Raw genomic sequence first — 24,135 nt, 5'->3', positions numbered from 1 at the left:
ACCAGCCCCCCGTTTCTTTTTTCATACCCGCATTTCCTCTCTTAAAAAAAAAAAAAAACAAAAAACCAAAGTTCTCTTTCCCTCACTCCAAGGGATAAGCCACAAAAGTTGCTAGGGCATGGAGAAATGAATAACTTAGGTTATTGTGTCCCAAGCTCTCCTGGAATCAGGGCATGGTAAATCCCCTGTCTGTCCTCCCAGCTTTGTCTCAACAAGTCACTCCCAATCACAGCCAAGAATTTGTGTGCCCCACTAGTGGGGCTCCTGACTGCCAGACAGAGCAGGGCCGAGACCCTTTGTTTAAAGACCTTCATTGCCCCATTCTCTGAAGTCTGGTGAGTCTCTCAGTGCCTGAGGATCAAAGCTTTCAGGACAGTTTGCCGCATGCATTTCTCTGAAATTTCCCAGAGGCTAATCTGGGTGGTTTAGGCCTCTTACCAGACACCTCTTCTGTAACCCCAGTGGCACCTGGCTTTATCTTACCCACCCGAGGCACCTCCTGGGACATCACACTTGAGACAGGGCCAGAAAGAGTTTGGGCAGTTAAAAACCAGTGCTGACCATCCATCGAGAGACACCTACCATGTGGACAAACACTGCTGCAGACATCCATCTGCTTGCTTCACGGATCAGAGATCCTCTGCTGACAGACAGCAACTGGGAGGACTTGGAGGGAGGAATGAGACAGGGTTATGATGGATTATAATCCAAAAAAAAAAAAAAAAAAAGGAAAGTGGGAAAGAAAAATGTCCTTTTTTTGGTGACCTTGTTGTTTTGGTGACCTTGCTGGTTTAGGGTGGAGCTCCGGTGCCAGGAAGAAATCCGTTATCTTGTATACTAGAAGACAAGTGCCCTTCTCCACACTCCATCTCCTTGTCATGCAGTCTTCTCAAACACACAGCCCCATGCCGCCTTGACTGCTCTTTCCTGAAACCTCCTGCTGAGGGCCTTGAGGGAGAGGCAACAGATGGCTTTATGGAATGCAACCCAGCCAGTTAGCACAGCCTTGGTGGGTGCTCCTTGGAGAGGAACAACCCTGAGGGCCCAGAGGACCATGTGTCCTGAGGACATCATGCTGTCGTGGAGTTCTGCTCTGCTTGCTGCCCTCACATCCCTCCTAATCTAAGAATTGTGTGAAAACTCCAAGGAGCTCCCAGTCCCTCACTGGGCTGTGTCTCTGGCACTCACAGTACTAATGCTTGATGTCTTTCAGGCATTGCTGCTGGAGCAGATTAATGATTCAATCGCCACCCGAGGAGAGAATTTAGGATGTAGATTGCCAGCAATGACCATGACCTTTAGAAAAAAAATTTTTTTGAAAAATAAAATTGTTAGTGAAGCGAAGTTAAGATGTTTTTGTAATTGGCTCTGATGTAGAAAAATCTTAGGGAACAATCTGAAGTTCAAAAAGGCACATCTTATTAGTTAAGCTAGGGACTTTTTATGGTCAGGGAACAAGAACAAAGGCAGCACTGATTGACGTGACTCTCACTGAGGCTGACTAGTGATGATTGACTCTGGGGATATAAGGTAGATATGACTGAAGGTTGGTTTTTTTTTGTTTTTTGTTTGTTTGTTCGTTTGGTTTTCTGAGACAGGGTTTCTCTGTGTAGCCCTGGCTGTCCTGGAACTCACTCTGTAGACCAGGCTGGCCTTGAACTCAGAAATCCGCCTGCTTCTGCCTTCCAAGTGCTGGGATTAAAGGTGTGTGCCACCACTGCCCGGTTCTATGACTGATTTTTAAAAGGATAAATAATAAAAAAATCCTTTCTTGGTAACCGAAAATTACTGCCTCCCAGTAAGAGAAACTGGCTGAGTAAACCACACTGCTTGCTTACACTTTGTTAAACTATAACAAGTTGCTTAGTTACAAATGTACGTAGGTTCTTGGGAATAATTTGTTTTCTTTACCTGTGCTACAAAATGTTGTTTCTTGCAAAGGTATTGGGAAACATACTGCTTTTTTCATAACCATTCACTAGAACTAAAACCCAATCACCATCATAATTTTATACTGCTTGAAAGATTTTGCTGGGATATAAACTATGGGAGAAAAAATAGCGTTGTTGCAGCATCATTCCTTCCACCTGCTAACTGTAACTGTGTGTATATGTATATGAGCAAGCCAGCTCAGTCAGTCAAAGAGGTCTTGAGGGAGGGAGTGAGAATTGAAAAGAAAAAGACAATTAGACAATACAGTAACATGATTCCAACCAGTTCTGAAGCTGAACTGGGTTTAATTTTTTTCCAGTCTGTTTTTCTATAGCTCTAGGCACATGCTGAGAATGCGGTCAGTCCTGAGGCATATGCAGAGTAGTTGAACAACAAAGCATAGAGAAATGTCCCATGATTACTGTATTCAGGGTCCAACAAGACCCATCAAGATACAAAGTACACAAACCTCAGCTGTATTCACCTGGAGTCTACTTCCTTGTCCTAGCCCAATGCCAAATTCCTGCCAAATTCCTAAATCAACCCAAAGAGCTCTCCACACCTCCCCTGTTTTATTTCATAAACAAGAGTTCCTCTGTCTTAGGTTGTTGAGACAAGAACACCTTCCTTACCCATCACGGAATATGTATTCTCAAAAGCAATGAGTTTCTGTCTTAGTTAAGACTCTGTGTGGAATCTCATCCATCAGTTGACTGCTAGGTTGTTAAATTAATGGCTCTGTCTGGGGATTCATTTTTAGTTTCAAGCCATGTATTTTGGCCACCAACATGCTGATGTTGTTAAAGGCAAGTTTTATTGAAATGGACAGGAATAAAAGTATTCCCAGGATAAGAAGGGCCAACATGATCAAGCTATATAAGCCACTCTTGAAGAAGCTTGACTTAAGATGGAAATACTAACCTTAAGCCACAAATTATTTTATCAGCAGTATCTGCAGTATTCTTTAAATTCATAATCTTGTTGCACAAAGTTAAGATATCCAGAGAGGTGTTAGAATTACGCCAAATACCCTGCAAATGTCTTTGAATTTTCTCCCAATTATAGTGACTATCTTTGTAAATTTTAGTTGTAACACAAATCCATTGGTATTTAGCATGACACTTGAGATGTCTTCCTACTCTTAGACTCTGAACCTCCTCTCCAATAATTTGAATAGTATCATAAAGGGCATCAATCCATTGTTCCAAACGCTTATCTAAGTCTTCTTGAATACTCAGAGCATTAGAAACTTTTTTTTTTTTTTTGCTAAATGATTAACAAAAGTGGTTGTCTTAACTTCTTGTGTCAAAGCAATTGCAGAAGCCGTGGTATTGGCTGTTAATGTAATCAAAGCCTCTATACCAGCAATGATAAAGCCCACTACCCTCTTGCTTCTGATTAAAACTCCACTCACTTCTTCCAGGATTTGTAGGCTTTTTTCAGAATGCCAAGGTCCTGTTATACTCACAGACAGTAAAACAAAAGTTGGTTGATAGACTACCATGACAGAAATGCCAGATTTGAACACACTAACACAATTAGAAAGTATACAATCAACTCAACTTATATTAAATACTGTAGAAGAAACAAAAGTAATCTTAACATGACCAATTAATAAAAGATTAGGAGCTTTAACACATGCACTAACACTTGTTTGAAATCCAGACCCTGTCCCAATTTTGTCTATTGTCAATGTAACTTCATAGAGAGCGGTAGCTAACTTCCAAATATGATGTTAGAAATGGCATCTGATTGCCAAAGGCCTATGGACATCTCCTTTGCCCAGTGTTTGATTGATTCCCTGCCCAATCAATAATTCACATATTATTGGAAACATTAAACCACATTGGGGGTTGATTATAACATTTTCTCCATTTAACAGTTGTGTGAAATGCCCGTTCCACCTTCTTTGTGGGTTCAGACCCACAAGGCCATATCTCAAGAGGATCAGGGGCAGGTCCCTCATAATATTTAACTGTGTCCATCTCTATGCTTTGAGTTACGGTTTGTGAAATGTTTTTCTTCCACATCTGAATGAACACAGAAATACACCCATCATTTGTACTGTTCTTCACAAAGCAAACAGGAATCCCATCACCAAATGCATTGAAAGTCATGGTTTTATTATAAGTTGACTCCCTTGCCCAGGGAGATCCAAGAAGTGTATCAGTGGTGGGTCAGGAACATAGGCCCAGTGGACTTCACTGTGTGCAGGAATCGTCATCATCAGTAAGGGAATCAGCAGGAAGGTGGGGGGGGGGGAATCAGCAGGAAGGTGAGATTGTTCCATGTGTTGCACCAGCTCTTCGGGCAGCCATCATGCTCCATTTACCTTCCTGTGAAAAAACATAAATGTGGCCTCTTTCCCATATGAGTACAGGGTCAGGTCCATGCTGAAGAACTGCTGTGGGTACATGAGCGGCAGCAAGAACGCAAACAGCCAACACTTGGTCATAGTCTGTATAATGTATCTGTTGTTGGCTGATGGCTTCCTACTTTCTCCAGAGATATTCATCTCTCATCAGTTAATTGCCCAGGGGAATTAGGATATACATCACCCTTGAGAATATCTCTCCTGTGGTAAGCTTAAGATGAGGTCTTAGCCAATTAACATCTCCTAACAGCTTCTTAAAAATCATTCAAAGTAAGTGTTATCTTATTTGAATTTTCTGTGCCACAATTTGTTTAGGATATAACTGATGTCCCAAATATTGAAAAGGACATATTGTATTTGAATCTTTTCTGAAGCAACAACTAATTCCCAAGATTTTAAAGGTTGTAGTAGAGCTCCTTCAGAGGGATCAGCTAATAAAATATCTACCATTTAGTGAACAATATACACAGAAAAATTCAATGTCCTAATCTCTTATATTGAAGCAGCAACAAACATGACATAATGTAGGGCTATTGGCCATTCCTTGAGGCAAAACTTTCATAGGCTCTCTCTCTCTCTCTCTCTCTCTCTTTCTTCCTTTCTCTCTTTCTTTCATGCATATGAGTATACTGTAGCTGTCTTCAGACACACCAGAAGAGGGCATTAGATCAGATTACAGATGGCTATGAGCCACCATGTGGTTGCTGGGATTTGAACTCAGGACCTCTGAAAGAGCAGTCAGTGCTCTTAACTGCTGAGCCATCTCTCCAGCTCCCATAGGTCTTTAAATTACAAGCAGGCACACTAAATGCAAACCTGTGTGCCTGTGCAACCATCAGGATGTGAAAGAACAGTATAAAATAGTATAAGTTCCATGGTTTCATTAATTTTTTTTTTTTTTTTTTTTTGGTTTTTCAAGACAGGGTTTCCCTGTGTAGTCCTGGCTGTCCTGGAACTCACTCTGTCGACCAGGCTGGTCTCGAACTCAGAAATCCACCTGCCTCTGCCTCCTAAGTGCTGGAATTAAAGGTGTGTGCCACCATGCCCAGAGTTTTTTTCTAAAGTAAGAGACCACAGATCTACCCATACAGGAACATCACTTTTCCAAGTAATTTTATCTGCATGGAGTGCCAATGGTCTCCATTAAAAATACCCAAAACCTGTTTACCTTTGCTGGGGATAGCTATAATGGGTGCTAATTCTCTCTGATTTTGCTTTCCTAACCTTTGGTTAGGCAAATAACCACAATCAAATATTTGTTGAGTAACTATAAAGAAGGAGAGAAGAGAGGAGAAAGGGGTGAGAGAGAGGGGTAAGAAGTAAGAGAGTGAGAAGTAAGAGAGCAAGCAGGGACTGAACAGCCCTTTTTATGGTCTTTACTGTTGCTAGGTAACTGGGGAGGAGTTTAGCCTGAAGGTCAGAAGCTTGGGCCATTGCCATGTGACTTCTAGCCATGCTTCTCTTGTGGGGGCTGTGGGGTGCGGTAACTTAGGTAGGAACCAGAGTTCCAGGAGCATGAGGGAACACCTACCGTGTCATATAGGTGAATTATCACCCTTCGGGGTTCAGACCTCAGCTCAACTTTAGACCGGCCTGCAATTCTCCACAGTGGAGAGGCCATCTATCATGGCCATGGTGAATGGAGCAGTAGGTCCATACTGAGCACAGGCAGTTTTCAATTCCTTTAGCTACTTAAAAGGAATGGGAGTGTGGTATCTAACAGGTTCCCTTCTTGATCCTGTGCTTCAAGGACACAGGGCATTGCAGAGCATGTCCTTGTATGTCTTCCCCTCGTTCTACAGCTGTTTCAGTCCTGCCTGAAGAGGGGATAACAGAGTAACTCTAGGATTTAAAGTAAGGTTTCCCCTCATTTCTGTTGCTCTTTAAAGACACTGGAGGAGGCAAAACCTTCATTTTTTGGCTCTACTATTGATGCGACCTCCTTGGAATCTGAACTTTCGATGCTCTTTTGTTCTCTGAGAACTTGCTCAAGTCTTTCAACAAGTCGAACTAATTCTTGTTGTTTCATCTTCTTCTGTCTCTGGGATATCCTTGCCTATTCCTTTGCAAAAAATACCTTAAGAGAATCCCGAAAAGGAGGCCTCATTATGATACTTGGCAGCCTTTTCCTCTAGTTCAATCTTATCTCTAGGATCAAGAGGCGCGTCACTCTTTCCTGCCTTGTCCAACGCCTCAGAAATAGGTATGGATGGGAAAGCTTTGTTTCTCCTCTTGCTTTCACTATCTGCATCTTCTTTTTTTTTTTTTAAGATTTATTTATTTAATGTATATGAGTACATTGTAGCTGGTTATGAGCCATCATGTGGTTTCTGGGAATTGAACTCAGGACCTCTGCTTGCTCCAGTCCCGTTCCCTCTGGCCCAAAGATTTATTTATTGTTATAGGTAAGTACACTGTAGCTATCTTCAGACACACCAGAAGAGGGCGCATCAGATCTCATTACGGATGGTTGGGAGCCATCATGTGGTTGCTGGAATTTGAACTCAGGACCTTCAGAACAGCAGTCAGTGCTCTTAACTGCTGAGCCATCTCTCCAGCCCCTGCATCTTCTAATATCCTTCCTAATTCCATACTTTCATGTCTAGGATCTAAAGTATCTCTAACTGAAATCCAAAGACTAAAATCATCTATGGGGATTTTTTTTCAGGGCCATGTGTTCTTTCTCCCATGTCTGTAAACTTACCATACCTTCCTCAGAGAACCAAGGACAAATTTCTTCTATTAAAAGTCAGAAACTGGGTAAGCTGTTTTTGACTTATCTTGGCTCCTCTAGATTTTAGCATATCTTTAAGCAGATGTATAAAAAGCATTCTGCCATTACCTTGCCCCATTCTTACAGGGTTTACTCACTGCTAGCCCCAATTTTCTTATTTTCCTTTGCGCACGCTTCCTTTTCCCAATGTGTCCTTCACTGTACCCCGTGTGCTTGAGCCCTCCATGTTGAGATACCATCTGACCAAGCCAGCTCAGTCAGTCAACGGGGTCTCGAGGGAGGGAAGGAGGGATTGAAAGGAAAAAGACAATTAGACAACACTATAACATGACTCCACTGGGGACCACACAAACAGCAGCTTTCTGTGGTCACGAAGGATGTACATTCAAGAAGGAAGATGTCCTGGGTGGGTTTTTAATGTCCACTTGACACACTCCAGAGTCACCAAGAAGAAGAGACGTACCTCTCTGGTCTCTGCTGCCCCTTTCCTGGGATCCCAGCCCTGCAGTACAGGAGAAAAGTCTGATTAGGACAAAAGTCTAGGAAGGTGACTCAGCAGCTGGGCTGGGTGGATGTAGCAAGGGAGGTTAAAACAGGATGCAGCCCTGAGGTCCACTGAGTGCAGCTGAGGAGACCTGGGATAAGCCACAAAAGTTGCTAGGGCGTGGAGAAATGAATAACTTAGGTTATTGTGTCCCAAGCCCTCCTGTAATCAATCATCCCTCGATGTCATAGGCAGCAGCCCCCATCAGTGTCTGGATCGACATGGTCAGCTGCTCCCAGCACTGACCCCCCCCCCCCACCCCACTGGCTACCTGCCTCGGTTTGCCCTGTGGTGTCAGAGCTGGTCACCAGTGTCTGGAATCTGTCTTTGGTTTCTTTCCAATTAATGTGTTGGTTGAGAACTCCAATGCGTTCACAGGCTTCATTTCCTGTCCGCAGCTCACGATCAGGGTCTACACTGAGCTCCCAACCAGTCAGGGCTGCATAGTGACATTGACACCTTGTTTTAGAGCAAAGTGAAAACAGAGGCAGGTAAGGTCTTTAAAAATGTGATTTTCAAGAGAGATCATTTGTTTATTGTATGTGTGGGTGTGGCTATGGTACACTTGTAGTCTGACTCGTGGGGGAACCATGTGGGTTTGGGGGATTCAACTCAGGTTGTCAGGCTTGGTGGGGTGCCCTTTCTCACTGAGCCATGTCTCCAGCCTGTGGTGTTGTCCTGGGTAAGCCTTTATTTAAATCTCTCCCAAGGTCTGCCTGTCAGAAAGCATCTGCAGGAGGGAACATCTTGGCAGCATGGTTCCCGTTTCTTTTTTCATACCCGCATTTCCTCTCTTTAAAAAAAAAATCAAAGTTCTTTCCCTCACTCCAAGGGATAAGCCACAAAAGTTGCTAGGGCGTGGAGAAATGAATAACTTAGGTTATTGTGTCCCAAGCCCTCCTGTAATCAAGGCACCGTAAATCCCCTGTCTATCCTCCCAGCTTTGCCTCAACAAGAAGCCACTCCTAGTCAGGGTGGAACCGGGTCACAACAAGTGTAACTACCATGCCCCTCCACTTATCAAATAAGAAGAAAAGGGTCTCAGCTGTTTGTAACATGTACTGTTGTTACAGGAGACCTGCGTTCATTTCCCAGAACCCTTGTTTGGTTGCTCACAACAGCCTGTAACTACAATGGTATCCAGCAACCTCTTCTGGAGTCTGAAGGCACCCACAGGGCCATACACAGAGGCACACACTTCACATACAATTATTTGGCGAGGCATGATACTGCATGCCCTTAAGCATCAGTCCTCAGAAGCCAGGAGCAAGATTGTATCTGTGAGCTTCGAGGCAGCCTTGTTTATTGTATTGAGTTCCACATCAGCTGGGCTACATAATGAGACCCTATTTTAAAAATAAATCTTAAAAATTTTTAATTGCAAAGTTATTTTAGAAGAAAAAGAGGAAAAGGGAAAAGCAGCCCCCTAGCAAATCTTTGAGGGGTAACTTGAGCCATTAAGATGATAAACATGTCTACCATGGCGACTCAACTGTGGTTCTGAGAAGCCTACAGCATGCTCTTGGGTGGATCTTCTTGGCGAGTCTTAGTCTCAGTTTCTGTCTGTCTGTCTGTCTGTCTGTCTCTAAATGTGTATAGTATTTTGTTTGCATGTTTGCATGTGTACCATGTGCATGTCTGATGCTGTGGGGGTCAGAGAAGGGTGTTGGATTCCCTAGAACTACCCATGATTGTGAGCTGTCTCATGGCTACTAGGAACTGAAACTGTGCCTCAGCAAGAGCAGCCAGTGCTGAGCCACCTTTCCAGCCTCTTAATTTTATTATTATTACCATTTAAGATTGTTAGTGCTGGAGTTTGAACCCAGGGCCTTGCGCATGCCAGGCAAGCATGTTATCTTCCTAGCTTTCTTTCTTCCTCTTAACTCTTAAAAAATGTCTTTGCCTGAACTCCAGTTCTGCTCTCTCTCCCTCAAAAACCAGGGATCCAGTTTTACCTGAGATTCAAGGTCTCTACAGGGCAAACAGAGTTCCTCTGGATGCTGTGATTGACAGTTCCCTGCCCAAACTGACAATGGCACTTAAGGTTATAAAGAGCTCACCAGGACCAGGCACACCCTTGGCACTGTCAACTTGATGGGCATGCTCAGCCTGCTGGTGTTTGCTGTGGGCTTAATGACTTCCCAAGGAGTGGTGGGTGCCTGACTACGTCATTTTTTGATGGACACAGCAGTCTGTCGAATGCCCCCAATCTTGTGAACCAGTGAGGTTATTGGAGGGAGTCTATGTGGCGTTATGAGAACATGGGTGAGGGGTGTCCTTGTGGCTTTCTCCTCAGAACCACGCACAGTTTGGAGTAGAGACTACCTTGCTCAGGCAGGGAACAACACAGTGGCAGCTAGGTCTGTGTGTAGTGGTAATGGTACATTGACACTTCCAGTTTGGTCACAGGACCCTTCCTTGGGAGTCTAGCTATTACTTCCTCCCTGCTGGAGCAGGAAGGCAACAGAGAGGCAGGCCTCTGGGATGCAGCCGCTGTGAATCAGCCATCTGTGATGGGTGGGACTTGGTGTGTGATGCAGCTGTTTGGGGTCATTCATGCTCCTGTATCCATTGTCACCGAATTGACTTTTCTGGGCTCTGAACCTTGGTCTGTCATTGCTTGGTACGCTGTAGGGGGTGAAGAGCTTGCTCACAGCTTCCCAGAAAAAGTTGATACAGCATGGGATGACTTTCAGGAACACGGGTGAGTCAGGCAACTACTGTCTGAACCCTGCCTGGGTGACAATTCTTCATCCCTCAGTGAGCTACCTCCTCCAATAGACTCCAGTGCCTCTCTTGACCATGTGCATATGGGGCGGGAGGGAATGGGTGCTGGACTCTCAGATGTGTCTGTGTCGTCATGCTCCAAGGACAGAGTTCCACAACCAGTGACACCTCACACATAACTTACTGCATACAAATATTAATTTAAGTAAAAAATGGAGACAGTCTCATATAGTCCAGACTGAGTCCAAATGATTCTCTTGTTTGAGGCAGGGTCTCACTAAGTAGCCCTGACTGTCCTGGACCCATGGAGACTTTCTGACTCACAGAGATCACCCTGCCTCTGCCTCCCAAGTGCTGGGATAAAAAGACTTGTGTCATCACACCCAGCTGACCTTGAACTCCATTCTACTTACTGCCCGTGTGTCCCAGGTGCTGTGATGACAGGTGTGGGTTCCCGTGCATTCCAAGTGTGATTCCCTGCATTTCCATGTTTTGTTGAATGTGTAGCACTCTTATGAGAGAAAAAACAAACAAACAAACAAAAAAAAAACCAAAAAAAAAAAAAAAAAAAAAAAACCTTTGGTTAGCAGTTCCCTGCAGACTGGTGATTCAAAAATTCCCATTTCTCTATTTGCTGGGACTCTTGGATCTTTGCTGGCCATCAGCTGCACCCCCCACCAGACACGCCCTCCACCTTTGCCTGTGCTGATCACTTCCTGCAAATATGCACTGCACCTGCTTCCTAGAACTGGGCAGACAGGTGTGGACTACATATGTGCTGTGTTCTGCCGTGTCTGTGGGCTCTGTGCTTGTTAACCAGGGCACACCAGGGAGCATAGCAGGCTTGCTGTGGTCACATGTGTATCCTCCTCTGTCCCCATTTCCTTTCCTTTCTCCCTCCCTCCCTTCCTCCCTCCCTCCCTTCCTCCCTCCCTCCCTCCCTCCCTCCCTTCCTTCCTTCCTTCCTTCCTTCCTTCCTTCCTTCCTTCCTTCCTTCCTTCTTTCCTTGCTTCTCCCTCCCTCCCTCCCTCCCTCCTACAAAATTACTTAGAGAGTAAAAGGCTTCTTTGTGGCATTTTCATAATACTTTTGCTTTATGCTTCCCCCTTCTGCCATGCCCTTCCTCTCTTACATTACTTTCTGTTAGGTATTTCCTCACACTAACCAGGAAGTAACTAATATGTCCAGAATTAACTTTGTATCCAATATCACAGGTCTCCTGGGAATAATGTAAATTATGAGAGGAGAAAGAATAGGATTAGTATGCGTGGCTTAGGCTGTGAATACATCCACACATGTCAGGCAGGGATCTGCAACCCCAGCAGCAGGAAATCTTACACTCACTGTCCTGGTTAGATTTTTGTCAATTTGACACAGACTAGAGTCATCTGGAGGAAGGACGCTCAGGTGAGAAAATGCCTCCGTGCAGACTGTCCTGTAGGTGTGGTCTTGGTTGTTGATTGCTGTGGGTGGGCCCGGTATACCTTGGGCATTGCCACCCCTGGGAAGGTGGTCCTGCCCTGAATCCCCTCAATGATGGATTCTGATCCCAATATGTGAGCCAAATAAACCCTAACTCCGGAGCTGCCTTTGCTCATGGTGTTTTTACAGCAACAGAAAGCACAAAGATACACTTTTCCCATGGACACAGGATGACTGCAAAGCTGGAGATACTGAAGATCACTAAAGGGGCTTGAGGCTGGAGACAGGCAGAGGTTGCTGGGCTGGGCAATCAGGGCTTGCTGGCAGGGGCAGTTCCTCCAGTTAAATCAGGACCAGATTTGAGCAGCACCTTTATCTTTATGTGGTCATCATGACGGGCTTACGGGATGCTCCCCTTCTGTCTGCGGACGGCGTTATGCACGTGAGTGCAGTGCCTGTGGAGATGGGAAGGAGGAGTTGGAACTCCCGGAGGACTGGAGTTACAAGTGGTTGTAAAGAAAGTCTCCTGTGTGAGTGGCAGGAACCAGATTCCAGTCCTCTGCATGAGCAGCGAGTGCTCTAACCATTGGGCTAGCTGCCCCTCCAGCTCTATAACTTGAATTTTAAGAGCAAAGTACCATCTAGTGCCGGGGTGCGTGTACTCAGGAGGCAGAAGCAGGCAGATCGCTGTGAGTTTGAAGCCAACCAGGACTACGGAGTGAGACAAAAGTGTAAAATAAAATGTCCTCTAAAGTCTTGAAGGAAATACCTGTTTTGTTTTAGCCTCATTTAATTAGGTTTAATGTCTCCCACTCAGAACTTGAATCTATTTTTGTAAAATACAAAACTTCGAGCCTAAGTGTTTCCAAACAAACACTGAAATCTCTAATCTCTACTTAGACTCTGCATCTTGGTCCATCTGTCACTCCTGTGACAGAGCTTCAAGATGGCTGGAGGCTTTCAGGCTAAGGCAGAGATAATGAGCAGCCCATAGGAGAGTGGGGGAGTAAGGGGTAGGCTTGGCTTTCTGGCCTGAGAGGAGCCTGGGGTGTCAGAAGCATTTAGCACATTCATTTTCCGTGTGACACTGGACTGCCTTGTAATCTGTCCGTATATGGCCACCCTGTGACACATTTTGTACGGCAGTGTGAGGGAAGAGGAGACTCCCATTACCAGGTCATCTGTGGACTGTCTCTCAGCAGGCTTGCCCTGTGCAGATTATAGAAGCAGGGGTAAGGAGATTTAAAGATTAGGTCATGGAGTGTTAATTGATTGTTCTTGCAAAAGGGACAATTGGATTTAAGATTTGTGAAGAAAATGCAAACACACACAAGGCAGGCAGACAGACAGACACAACACACACACACACTCACACACACACACACACACACACACACACACACACACACACACACACACACACGGTGAAAGAATACATTCAGAAAAAAGAAAATACCAGCACTGTAAAAGCAAGTTACGCCTTTTTAGGCAGAGCAGCAAATTGATTTGCAGTTCCATCTCAAGTGCTCCCTGTCCACGTTGTGAGATAACAAAGATTCAGGCACTGGGGAGGTCGCCTGGTTTGAGCTTAGCACACAGTATAACCTGGTCGTGGAGTAATACTCTAGCAATTCCAGCACTTGGGAGGTGATTGAGGGAGGAGTCAAAGTTCATGCTGTGGGATACTTAGTGACTTTGAAGCCAGCATTGGTTAAGTGAGACATTGTCTCAAAAATGAACAGACTTGGTCACAGTGGCAGGTAGTGAACCACAGCACAGATTTTTCTCTTTATTACTGTTGTTTCAGTCACCATCTATAGCCAAGTCCAGTTGTGGATCTGCATCAATCCCATCTACTGCCTGGCTCTTTTGATGCAGCCGAGTGATACTCTGCCCAATAGGCATGGCAATATGTCATTAGGAGTCATTCATTGCTATGTTTCTTTAGCAGAATAATAGTAGGTTTTCCTTTAGTCCCATGACTTATCCAGTCTCAGTTTGGCCACTTCAGCAGTGCAATGTATGGGTTCCATCTCACAGAGTGGGCCTTAAATCTAATAGAAAAGTAGCCAGTTACTCCCATAACTATAAGTGAGGGCAGAAAGGAAAGCTTATTTGAGGAGTCAAAATGCTGTGCTGTCTTGGCAGGGGAGTGTGTGTGTGGACAGAGCAGGAAGCCTTTAGGCGTCAGGAAAGGAGAGGTCAAGGCCAGAAAAGTGTAGGTGTTAGTGCAGGGTTAGTTAGGAACTAGATGCCCTTGCCAGAGGTCAGGTCCGCAAGGGGTACAGTGGCTTCCTTGGTAACACAATCCTGCAATAGGAGATTGCTATCAGATGCTGATAATTCCCCCCCCCCTTTTTTCCCTTTCCTTTTGTAACAATCCTTCTGTTTACCTGATCAAGTCAGAGTCCTTCTGTTTAGGACACAATTACCTGCATTGCCATTTGAGGGCCATTTTGTATCCAACAATAACATTTATGTAACTTTGTATCCAACAGTAACATTTGTACCACTATCTCCCCATGACATCTTGCAGTCAGGTCTCCGTTGTGGATCTCATGGTTCATAGATGGGTAATATTGGTGATTACTTTTCTCCTCTGGTGGTATGTGATGAAGTACCTCCCAGTGCCATGTGTGCTGGTCTGGAGGGGTAGAGCTTCAGTTAGGCTGATATTCTCCATGTTTGATGACATATGCAAATTATGTCTTCAGCAAACAGGGCTTTACCATTAGCTTATGGAGAGTAAACAATAGCCTTGGCTATAGACTGTGATGTTTGGGAGAGTCCATGGGACCCCTTTGGAAACAAGTCTCAGAGGTGAACAATAGGGAGAATGGAGGCCCTGTTATTATTTAGCTCATTAAAATCAGTAGTGAAGGCAGAAATGAAGGAGTTAGCTTCTGCCACCTGAGTGCGAGGACTCAAGGTCAGCTGGTGGTCCTTGGAGCTGGTAGTGATTGTGGATTCTAACCCCTAGGTTGGTTTGTTTGCTTGCTTGCTTGGGAGGCTGGGTCTCACTGTTTGTAGCACAGGTCGTCGGAAACTCTTAGCAATCATCTTTCATCAGCCCTTCAAGGGCGGGGGTTAAAAGCGACAGACACCACCCCGCACTAACAGGACGGCTGTTTTGCCTGAACCATAGGCCGTATGGTGGTTGCATCGGAGGCTACTGGCAGGGAACAGCGAGGCAGAGTCCACGTTTCGAGGTCAGCAACTGTAGGACTGTTGCAGGCGAGAGCCGAAGCACAAATGCAGGTCCCTGCTGCAAATCCAGATCGGAGAGAGGGCCCTTGTGATGCTAATGTGTCTCTGAGATGTCCAGAGCCCTGCCCTTCAGAGTTCCTTAGTAAAGTGCGGGTGCTCCTGAGCCCTCTATGCGCGTGCCCAGCCATGCGTGACTGCACGCACCCGCAACGCGGAGATGCTGCATCGGCTGCGCTCGCCCCTGCGCCGGGTGCTTGCTGGTGGCTCTCCCATCGTACCTCTTTCACCCGCCACGCCAAACTGCAGTCCCGGGCTGTCGGGATCCGCGGTGCGCCACGAGTCGCCGCTGTGCCACGTATTCCCACGCTCCCGCAGCTTCGTCATGGCCTGCTTGCCCAGAGCAACTGCAACCCTGGCCCGCCAGGTACCTGCGTGGCGAAAGGCGAGGGGCGCCAGGACCAGCATCCCGCGGGGACTCACTCGGGGGGCGGGGGTTACTGCGGTAGGGCGCCACTAGGCTCTTGGGTATTACCGCAAGGCAACACTGGTCGCGAGGGGATGCGGGGAGGGGGGCGGGGCTGGGGGGTTACGGCGAGGGACTTGGAGGTGCGGGGGAACTCGGAGGTCGCCACTAGGGGACTCAAGGATGGAGATAATTCATGGGTGCTCGTGGTCGCCACTGGGGACTCCGGAGCTAAGAGTGTCTCCACTGGGGAATTCTGGGGTCATCCTGGGGATTTTCACGGAGGACACTACTGGGGACTCAGGGATCACTGTGGGGATTTAGGGGTCGTCGCAAGAGTTGCTGGGGTCACAGACTAGCACGGAGAGAAAACGTGCTAGACGAGGGTCGCCACAGGATCTTGGGCACGTTAGGGATGATGTGATGGCTGGGGATCACCAGGGATGCTGGAGTCTAGGCTAGGAAAACTGGAGGATTAAAGGGAAGATTTTGCCACCAAAACATCCAGACCGCTGCCTTTGCAGTCTTGGATCCCTTCGTTCCCTCTTTCCCAGTTATTTAGCAAACTGGCTTCCAGCTTTTGAATGCCTGCCCCTTTCCCTAGTTAATTCGGAACCACGGTATCATTTATTTATTTAATTGCTGGCAGTATCAAGAGATCTTGTTTTTCAAGTGCAATGTTTTGGCCGCCGCCAAAGCATGGGGGACCCTGTGGGTGGAGAAAATGGTTCCAGCCAGTCCGCATCCCCTCACGCTTAAAGCAGCCTGCCTATTGTGCGCCCTTGATTGACAAGACCACGAGGCTGAGCGCGCTCGGGAGATTTTTTTTTTCCCCACCCCTTTATAAATGGCTTAAACCCTCGTTCTAGACGACTTACTGGACATTTGGGAGACAATTGCCTTCTTGTTCTTTGCTGGAGAACCCCGGCTCCTGGGCTGACCCGGAATTTAAGGAGCTCCTCCCTAAGCTGCGGGAAGATACAAGGCAGACTTGGGACCGGGTGGGAAGCCTAGGACAGGCTCTGGCTGGAGCTGGCCTTGCCTGTTGGACAGTACAGACTTGGCTTTTCTGTCTTCTGTGATGGTAAGTCCCTTGACCAGGTCCCGCACTGACTCACCTGGCTTTACTTAATGGAGGTTTAATTATTTTTATTTTTAAGGACTGCAGTAATGGATGCTCCGCGCCGTTTGCTGGAGAAAGAGGATCAGAAGAAGTGGCGGAGACTTTTAGGGTAAGGCATTTGCTGGGGTGGTTAAGTGACTGAGTTAGTTAATGCATTTCAGGTTGAGATTAGGGTTTGGGGAATTTAAAGTGAGTGAGTTCTTGAATTTTAAATTACAGCCAGGGGAAAAGCCATTTGAGATTAATACCAGTCAGCAAAGCAAAATTTGCCTAACAGCAAGCTGCTTGTTTTGTCTTATGAATTAGACATTTTATCGGAAAAGAGCGAATTAATGAATAGGAACTGGAGGTTGCTTTTTAAATTGCATCAGCTTAACCCTTCGCTCTGCTTGCCCAAGAAAAGGGCTCTGTACTTTTTCTCCTTAAAAACCACGGAGCACGTTTACAGTCCCAGACTGCGATTTCTTTCCCTTGCATTGTTTGGTTTATGTATGGGCACGGTCTCTGCTTCCCAGCGGAGTTATTGGAGGGACAGAGATCTTATTAAAGCACTTGACAGCCCTCCATCCTTCTCCACCAGCCCCCAGCCTGAAGGGTTTTGCAGATCTTCGTGGGTGCTTGGCTCTGCCACTTTCCTGGCTCTGATACTCACTGTCAATTGTCACCCATAGTACAGAATGTCCCTGTGACCTCACATCCTGGCAGGGTTCAGAGAGGGACTGGAACTTGAGTCGTCTGTTTTGAACCACAGGGGACACTCAGTGTTCAGGGACAGTGCTAGGAGCACGAAGCGGAATGGTGAATTCAGGATAAGCCCTCTGCTCACAAAGCGATTTGTTTTAAACCAAAATATAGTAAGATATACTACAGTGAGGTGCTGTGGATTCTGTCTGTGTGATTTCTGGTGTGTTAACGCAATTTTCCTGTAGCACTTCCGAGAGGCCCACATTGGTCACGTGTGAGTCACGTGACCAGTCAGTGGAGCGGGGGCTCAGTTCTTTAAGCACCTCCAGGACTCAGCTCTAATAAACGAAACATTTCGGGTCACATTGGCTGACCTAGAACTATACAGGCTGGCCTTGAACTCTTGCTACCTTTTAAAGACAATAATTCAATAAATCAATATCTCAAAAAATTATTGTATGCATTTCAACTGAAATGACTTTATGGTTTTATGCAAAGCATTCAGTGCAAGATAGAGCTCATAGTGAAAAATAGTGTATCTGTTAATTGAAATTTGTACACGTCCTCTGCGTAGCAATAGTAAAGCGTGACCTACTCTCCTTGCGTTTTAGGTGTGGACTGAGAGTATCGATAATCTGGGGACTAGAAATGACAGGTTTTATTGCTTGGCTTTGCATGGTGCTGATTGTTGAACCCAGGCCTTTGCACACACTAAGAGCCTCTATTACTGAGTCACACACTTAGCCGTGATCCCTGCTTCTTACAGTTTTCTATCTGCTAAGGAACTGCTGCTTTCCTGGTCTCTCCTCCATCCTCTTCTTATTATTCTGTTCTCAATCCTCACATATTAAAAAAGTGAGGGTGCTAGCTGGGCCAAGAAAGCAGTTCTCTCTCTCTCTCTCTCTCTCTCTCTCTCTCTCTCTGTCTCTCTCTCTCTCTCTCTCTCTCTCCTTTTAAATCTAATTCTTCAAAATAAAAAAAATCTATTGTCATTTTAAAATTTTTGTATATTTGTTATTGATACCACTGGTGCATGTGTGGTATCAGGGGTAAGTTGGAGGGGTTGTCTCTCTCCTTTCCCACCAAGACTTGAGCGTTCTGGAAGGAGAACTGTCAGGCTGTCAGTCAGGCTTGTACAGCGTGCTTTACTCTCTTTGTGGGCCAATTTTCTCTCTCTCTCTTTTTTTCTCTCAACAATTTGTTTTTAAGTGTGCCTCTCTGTCCTCTCTGTCCCCTCTCTCTCTCTGTTTGTGCGTGCGTGCATGCGTGCGTGCACATGAATGAGTTCCCTTGGAGACCAGATGCCCTGGGTCCTCTGGCACTGTAGTTACAGATGGCGGTGAGCCACTTGACACTCACTGTTCAGGGAATTGAACCTGGTCCTCTGGAAGAGCTGCCTGCACTCTTCCGGCGAGCCGGCTCTCCTGATCCTTTCACCGCCTTTGTTTAAGAAGCTGTATTTACTACTTTAGACTTTTCCTATGGACCTCAGAGACGAGCTCTCTTCATTCTAGTTTCCTCTGATTGGCCTCAAAGCTGTAGAATTTTCTTCTTCAGACCTCATTAGGTTCTCAGAGAAAGCACGGACTCGATGAGAGCAGTCTCTCTCAGTGGAGCAGAAGCGTGCAGGAGCTCCCTGGGAAGCCCCGTGCTTCCAGTGCTGATGCACCGCACCGCGGGCTTAGACTAAGCGAGTTTAGTGAGTTTCCTTTCGTTTCCAGTGCAGAGAAGAACCGAAGTGCTCAGGTGCTTCCTCATCATGGTGTCAAAGCAGAAAACTGTTCCCCCCTTTTAAATTAAAATATGTTTGCACGTGCTGGCTTACTTCCTTTGTGTATGTGTGTAGGTACCTGCATGTGCAAGTCAGAACAGCTTTTAGGGGTTAGTTCTGCCCTTCTACTGTGTGGGATCCACGTAGTGATCTTAGGTCGTCAGGCTTGGAGGCAAGCATCACTGAGCCGTATAGCTGGCCCAGGAACTTGTTCTTAATATGCCCTGTGTCATTTCTCAGTTACTAGGCTGCCCTGTTTTCTTCCAATGATCATGATAGAAAGCATCGCTGTACAAAGGCTGGTTAGTTAGATTTCCCCTTCCCCACTTTGTTTCTGACAGGGGTCTCATTGTGTAGCCCTGGCTGACCTAGAACTCACCAGGTAGACAAGGCTGGCCGGCTAGTCTTGAACTCAGGAATCTACCTGCCTTAGCCTTTTAAATGCTGGGATTAGAGATGTGTACCATGCCATCTGACTTTTTAAAGATTTATTTTACTTTATGGGTGCTTCCCTCCACATGGACTATGCATATTTGGTGTCCACATGGGCCTGACAGGGTATCGATGCCCTCGGACCAGAGTTACAGATCACTGTGAGCTGCCATGGGTGCTGGAATTGAACCAAGGTCTTCTGAAAGAGCAGCTGGTGCTCTTAGCTTCTGAGCTATGTCTTCAGGCCTCACATCCACCTTCCTTTGACTTCAGGCCTTGCCTTTAATCCCAGCACTCAGTAGACAGAGGTTGCTGGATCTCTGAGCTCAAGGCTATCTGGGGCTATATAGTAAGACCCTGTCTCAAAAAAACAAAAACAAAAACAAACAAACAAACAAAAAACAAAACCCTAACTTTTAATCTCTAGAATTATGGAAATTGTCTCAAATAAAGGAATTTAGAGTTTCTTGGTGAAATTATAAAGGCCACAAGATCTTGTGTTACTTTGAAAAAACTGGATATAGGAGGGAAATCTTTATGTTCAAATCTGGATTAGAGGGAAATGGTCAGGGGAGATAACCGTGATTCCCACAAACAGAGGGAATGCCTGGAAATTTTATCATTTAGAGTTTCGACTAGTATTCAAAGGTTAGAATTAGAGCGCCGATTTCACTTGTTTTTTGACCTACTTATGAGTTTGTATAGATGTTGCCGTGAGTGCAGTGGCTTCAGAGGCCAGAAGAGGTGCTGGAAGGCCCTGGAGCTGAAGTTATGCTTGTCTCTGAGCTGCTTGATGGTGCTGGGAGTGAACCCAGCTTGCCTGTGAAACAGCCTCTGAGCTGTCTCTTTGGCTCTAGAAGAAAAGCACTAAGTTGAATATAAATGTGCTCTGTGTCTCAGCTTGGCCCTTAAGCAGCTCTGGTGCTTCGGTCTAGCCTGGGGTAACTGTGGGTGGGCCCCGTTTTTCTGCTTCTTGCACTGCTGGGCATTGTGCCCAGGACTTACACACTGTAGGTCCTGCCCCTGCAGCTTAGGCTCTGAGAAGCATTTTAGGCAAAGGGTTCAGAGTTTTGGTCTAGCCTTGGGTAACTGTGGGTGGGCCCCACTTTCGTTTTTCTGCTTGTTGCACTGCTGGGTGTTGTGCCCGGGACTTACACACTGTAGGCCCTGCCCCTGCAGCTTCAGCTCTGGAAGCATTTTAGGTGAACTGTTCAGAGTATACAATCATATTAGTGACACCTTGATTATCTTAACCCGTGGATTTGAACTCGGGGCCCCTTGCTTTCACGGCAAGTACTCTTTCTCACTGAGCTCTCTCCCTACTGTGGGAAGATTTAAAATCTATAAGCTAGATCACATGTCAATGGGCCCAGGACCTCCAAGGGGCCAGAGGCTGAGACATTTTGCTCAAAGTTTTGAAAGTGATTTTTACCTTGGCAGACAGAGTTCGAACGGAGAACTGTCTTGCAGTTGATCTCAGAGGCTTGGGGCCTGGGCCTGGAAAATCACTGGTATGGAGGTGGGGAAGCCTGGTGAAGCTGGATAAAGCTCAGCATTGCTCAGATTCTCTTAATTATATCTTCTCACCACAGCTGGCTTGCTTGTTCAACTACTAAACTGCCAGGAAATCCAGGACAGTCTCACCTCTGCAGGCCAGGCATCCCTGCTCCCTCCCCGCAGGCAGGTGCCTGCAAAGAGCAATAAAGAGGCTTCCTGAGTTTATGGCCTACTACTTCCTGGGAAGGAGATGGCAAAGGCTGTGGTCTCAGCAAAATAGCCAGAGGCCTTAGAGAGTTAGTATATAGGGGCATAGCCGGCTATCCTGGTCCATAACTTGCCTAGCTTTCCCAACTGCAATAGCTGTAGACCTCTGACCTTTCACCCCTGCTCTCTCCTTCCTCTTCTTCCTGCAGCAGGGGTCTTTGCTATGTCCTACTTTGTCCATCTGCCTGAAATACATTACTCCTAGGTCTGTAGACATCCTGCTTGCTCCCTGCGTTCAGGTGTGCTCAGACACACGAGGCAGGCCTCTGCAAAGCCAAGACCAAAGTCCCCTTCCCTGCCTCTTCTTCCGAGTTCCTTTAATTCTTCAGAGCATTAATCACCTTGATCTAGTTTCCTCGTTATTTCTTTATCTCCCCTTTGCTTGCAGAGCAAGGATGGGTGTTTCTAATGATCCATGGCATTAAAGATACAGAGTAGCTCAAAAATACTAGGTGGGAGGTTTGGATAATCCATTGTGGATAACCCATGCCAACTTGGGTAACTGTCCTTGGCTGGCAGTCACAGTCCAGGAAGCAAGGCAGTCTCTGTATATTCTGTACACTCTCTGAGCCTCAGTGCCTCTGTGATTAAAGCTTAAATAAAATTAAAAATGCTAAGAATAATTACAAAAGAATGCTGATATTGAGTAACGAGGAAAAGCGGGCACCCTCAATATTGATGAGACAGAGCCCGAGTTCACTTTCAAATTATCCTAATTCAGATGGCGAGTGAAGAGTAACAACAAGGCTCAGGTGTTTGTTTTTGTTTTTAAGCTTGAAGACAGTTATATTAAAGTTCAAGAGAGAAGTAGTAGGGTGGGCAAGCTGTAAATTTTGGCAGCTGCCTGGAGGAGAGAGAGGGGTAAGGAGAGGAGAGAAGAAAGCCCTGCTGTTTACTGTCTGTCTGTCCATTCCATGTCAGGAAGTAGTAGTGCAGAGCCTGGGAATGCAGTGAAGTGAGGGTGGTGTGCAGTCAGCCAGAGTGAGTGAAGCTGGGGCTGGATGAGAAATTTCGCCAGATCTTTTGAAGAGCCATGCACATTATTGATGATGTTGTTTAGAAAGAAAATCAGGGCCATGGATGACCTAATGGGTAAAAGTGATTGCCGTGTAAACCTGATGACACGCGCATCTTTGATCCCTGGTGCCTGTGGTGGAAGGAAAGAACCAAATCCCAGAAGTTGTCCTCTGAGCTCCCCAGGGCTGCGGACTATGCCCGCATTCATGCGTACCATGTGTATGTACATACAACAATAAATGAAAGTCTAGAAAGCCGATGTCTGCTGGCTTCTCCGTGTTTAAGATATGTCTAGAATTCAGTCTCACCGTTCAGCTCACACTGACCATCTAACAGACACACCTGTTCTGCGTCTTCCTAAACGTTGCTAATTATCTTATTGTCGGGAACTGTGGGTGGGGGCTGGGGATGTAGCACAGCTGACAGAGTGCTTGGCTAGTGTGCGCCACTCAGAGACTTAGTATTGGAGAGTTTTAAGCCAGCCTGAGTGACAAGAGACTCTGCCGGACTCCCCCTGTCCCCAATACCACCAAAAGCTTTCTTCTTCACAGTTTCTTTTTAATATTGTACTTTACTTATTGTTGTTGTTGTTCTCTAGCTGTTCCCAAGTTAAGGATCAGAACCGAGGTGACTTGGGTTTGTGACAACGGCCGAGCTGGCTTTGTGGAGAACAGCTGAGTGCAGTTGTTTCCTATCTTCCTGTTTTTGTGCGGCTGAATAGGAGGGCTTTTGTTTACTGTCTGTCTCCTCCTAGGACAGGGTTTGCATCTGCGGCTCTATTCTCTCTCTGCCTGTCTGTCTTCAAAGAGGAGAGCACTTCTTTGCTGTCTGTGCCCATCTGTGAGCCTCCGTATCTGGAGGAGCTGGGGACATGTGATTGGAATGCTCTGGGGAGGTGGAGGCAGCCATAGCGGGCAGTGGCTGGGTCCTTAAAGATCCTCCCTGCTTCTGTGAGCACTGCTGTGTGCCCTGAAGGATGCTCCCTGCTACTGTGAGCAATGCTGTGTGTCTTCTGGGAGTGCTTCTCTGGGGTCTGGTGAGAATCGGGAATCATTTCACCACATCTCCCACACCCCTAAAGTTTGCTTCTCATGGCACTACAACCGAAGCCATTGCAGGGATTTGTTTGTGACTTAGCCTTGCTGTGTAGCCTTGGCTGGCCTGGCACTCACTTTGTTGCCTAGGCTGGCCTCACATTTGTGTCTCTTCTTCTACTTCAGCCTCCTGAGTGCCAGGATGACGGGCGTATACCACCGTATTATTGCAGGAATTATTGAGTTTTATAAAAAAAAAATGTATTTCTAAATTCGTTTGATTTTTCTGAAATAAAAGTGTGTTTTTGTCTTTACGTATGTGTGTGCATACATCATGTGCGTGCTTGGTGCATGTGAAGGTCAGAAAGACAGCATCCGATCCCCACGAACTTTGTATTTAAGAATGGTTATGAACCACCATGGGGAAGCTGGGAATTGAACTTGGGTCCTCCGTGAGAGCAACAAATGCTCTTTTCCACTGAGCTGTCTCTCCGGCTCTAAGGTTATTATTATTATTTTGCATTGTTAATGGCAGTTATTTATTGCTTGTGGGGTGCTGGGGAGGGAGGTGCATGTACAGTGCTTGGGTGTAGCTCAGAGGACAACTTGTGGAGTCTTGGTTTTCCCCTTTCACCATGTAGGTCCTAGGATCAAGCTCAGGTTTGCTGGTTTGGTGGCAAGTGTCTTTACTTGCTTTGTCACCTTGTCAGGCCCTGTTGCAGAGATTTTGAACAATTGACTGAACTCTGAGCACAGGTTTGGTCTATTTGGTTCTCAGTGTTAACGGTATGATATTGGGGTTGTTATTTGAGACTTGATTGGGTCAGTTTTTTTAGACAAGGTTGGAACTTCTGAATCTCCTGCCTCCACAGTCTTTCAGTGGTCAAACCCGGGGCTTCTGCAAGCA

General features: G+C 46.1%; 1 protein-coding gene and 1 long non-coding RNA gene across 8 annotated transcripts in view; one reads left to right on the top strand and one right to left on the bottom strand.

Moving 5' to 3' along the window:
* Bcat1 (branched chain aminotransferase 1, cytosolic) overlaps positions 1-24,135 on the top strand; it is an 82,323-nt gene that overhangs the window by 12,231 nt on the left and 45,957 nt on the right. Inside the window, exons 1-2 of one of the 3 annotated variants that reach the window (NM_001024468.3) lie at positions 15,115-15,364; positions 16,564-16,635. In NM_001024468.3, coding sequence (NP_001019639.1) covers positions 15,158-15,364; positions 16,564-16,635 — 279 coding nt within the window. In that variant the 5' untranslated portion in view covers positions 15,115-15,157. Of the gene's footprint in view, positions 1-15,114; positions 15,365-15,502; positions 16,488-16,563; positions 16,636-24,135 lie in introns of those variants that run through there. The other 2 variants (XM_011241566.3, NM_007532.5) reach the window with 2 other exon arrangements.
* Gm26666 lies at positions 791-16,368 on the bottom strand. Of its 5 annotated transcripts, none has more exons than XR_378151.3 (5): positions 16,282-16,366; positions 12,104-12,188; positions 10,725-10,822; positions 7,504-7,542; positions 791-4,268 (listed from the first exon to the last, which is right to left on the bottom strand). It is a non-coding gene; the product is annotated as a predicted gene, 26666 (long non-coding RNA). The 5 variants fall into 5 exon arrangements; XR_869584.2 differs by lacking the exon at positions 16,282-16,366 and adding an exon at positions 14,166-14,233; XR_378152.4 differs by lacking the exon at positions 16,282-16,366 and adding an exon at positions 13,190-13,816.

The sequence above is a fragment of the Mus musculus genome, chromosome 6 (assembly GCF_000001635.26).
Source record: "Mus musculus strain C57BL/6J chromosome 6, GRCm38.p6 C57BL/6J".
In the NCBI taxonomy this organism is placed as follows: Eukaryota; Metazoa; Chordata; class Mammalia; order Rodentia; family Muridae; genus Mus; species Mus musculus.
The sequence above is the reverse complement of the archived record's forward strand: the minus strand, read 5'-3'. Positions and strand labels throughout refer to the sequence as shown.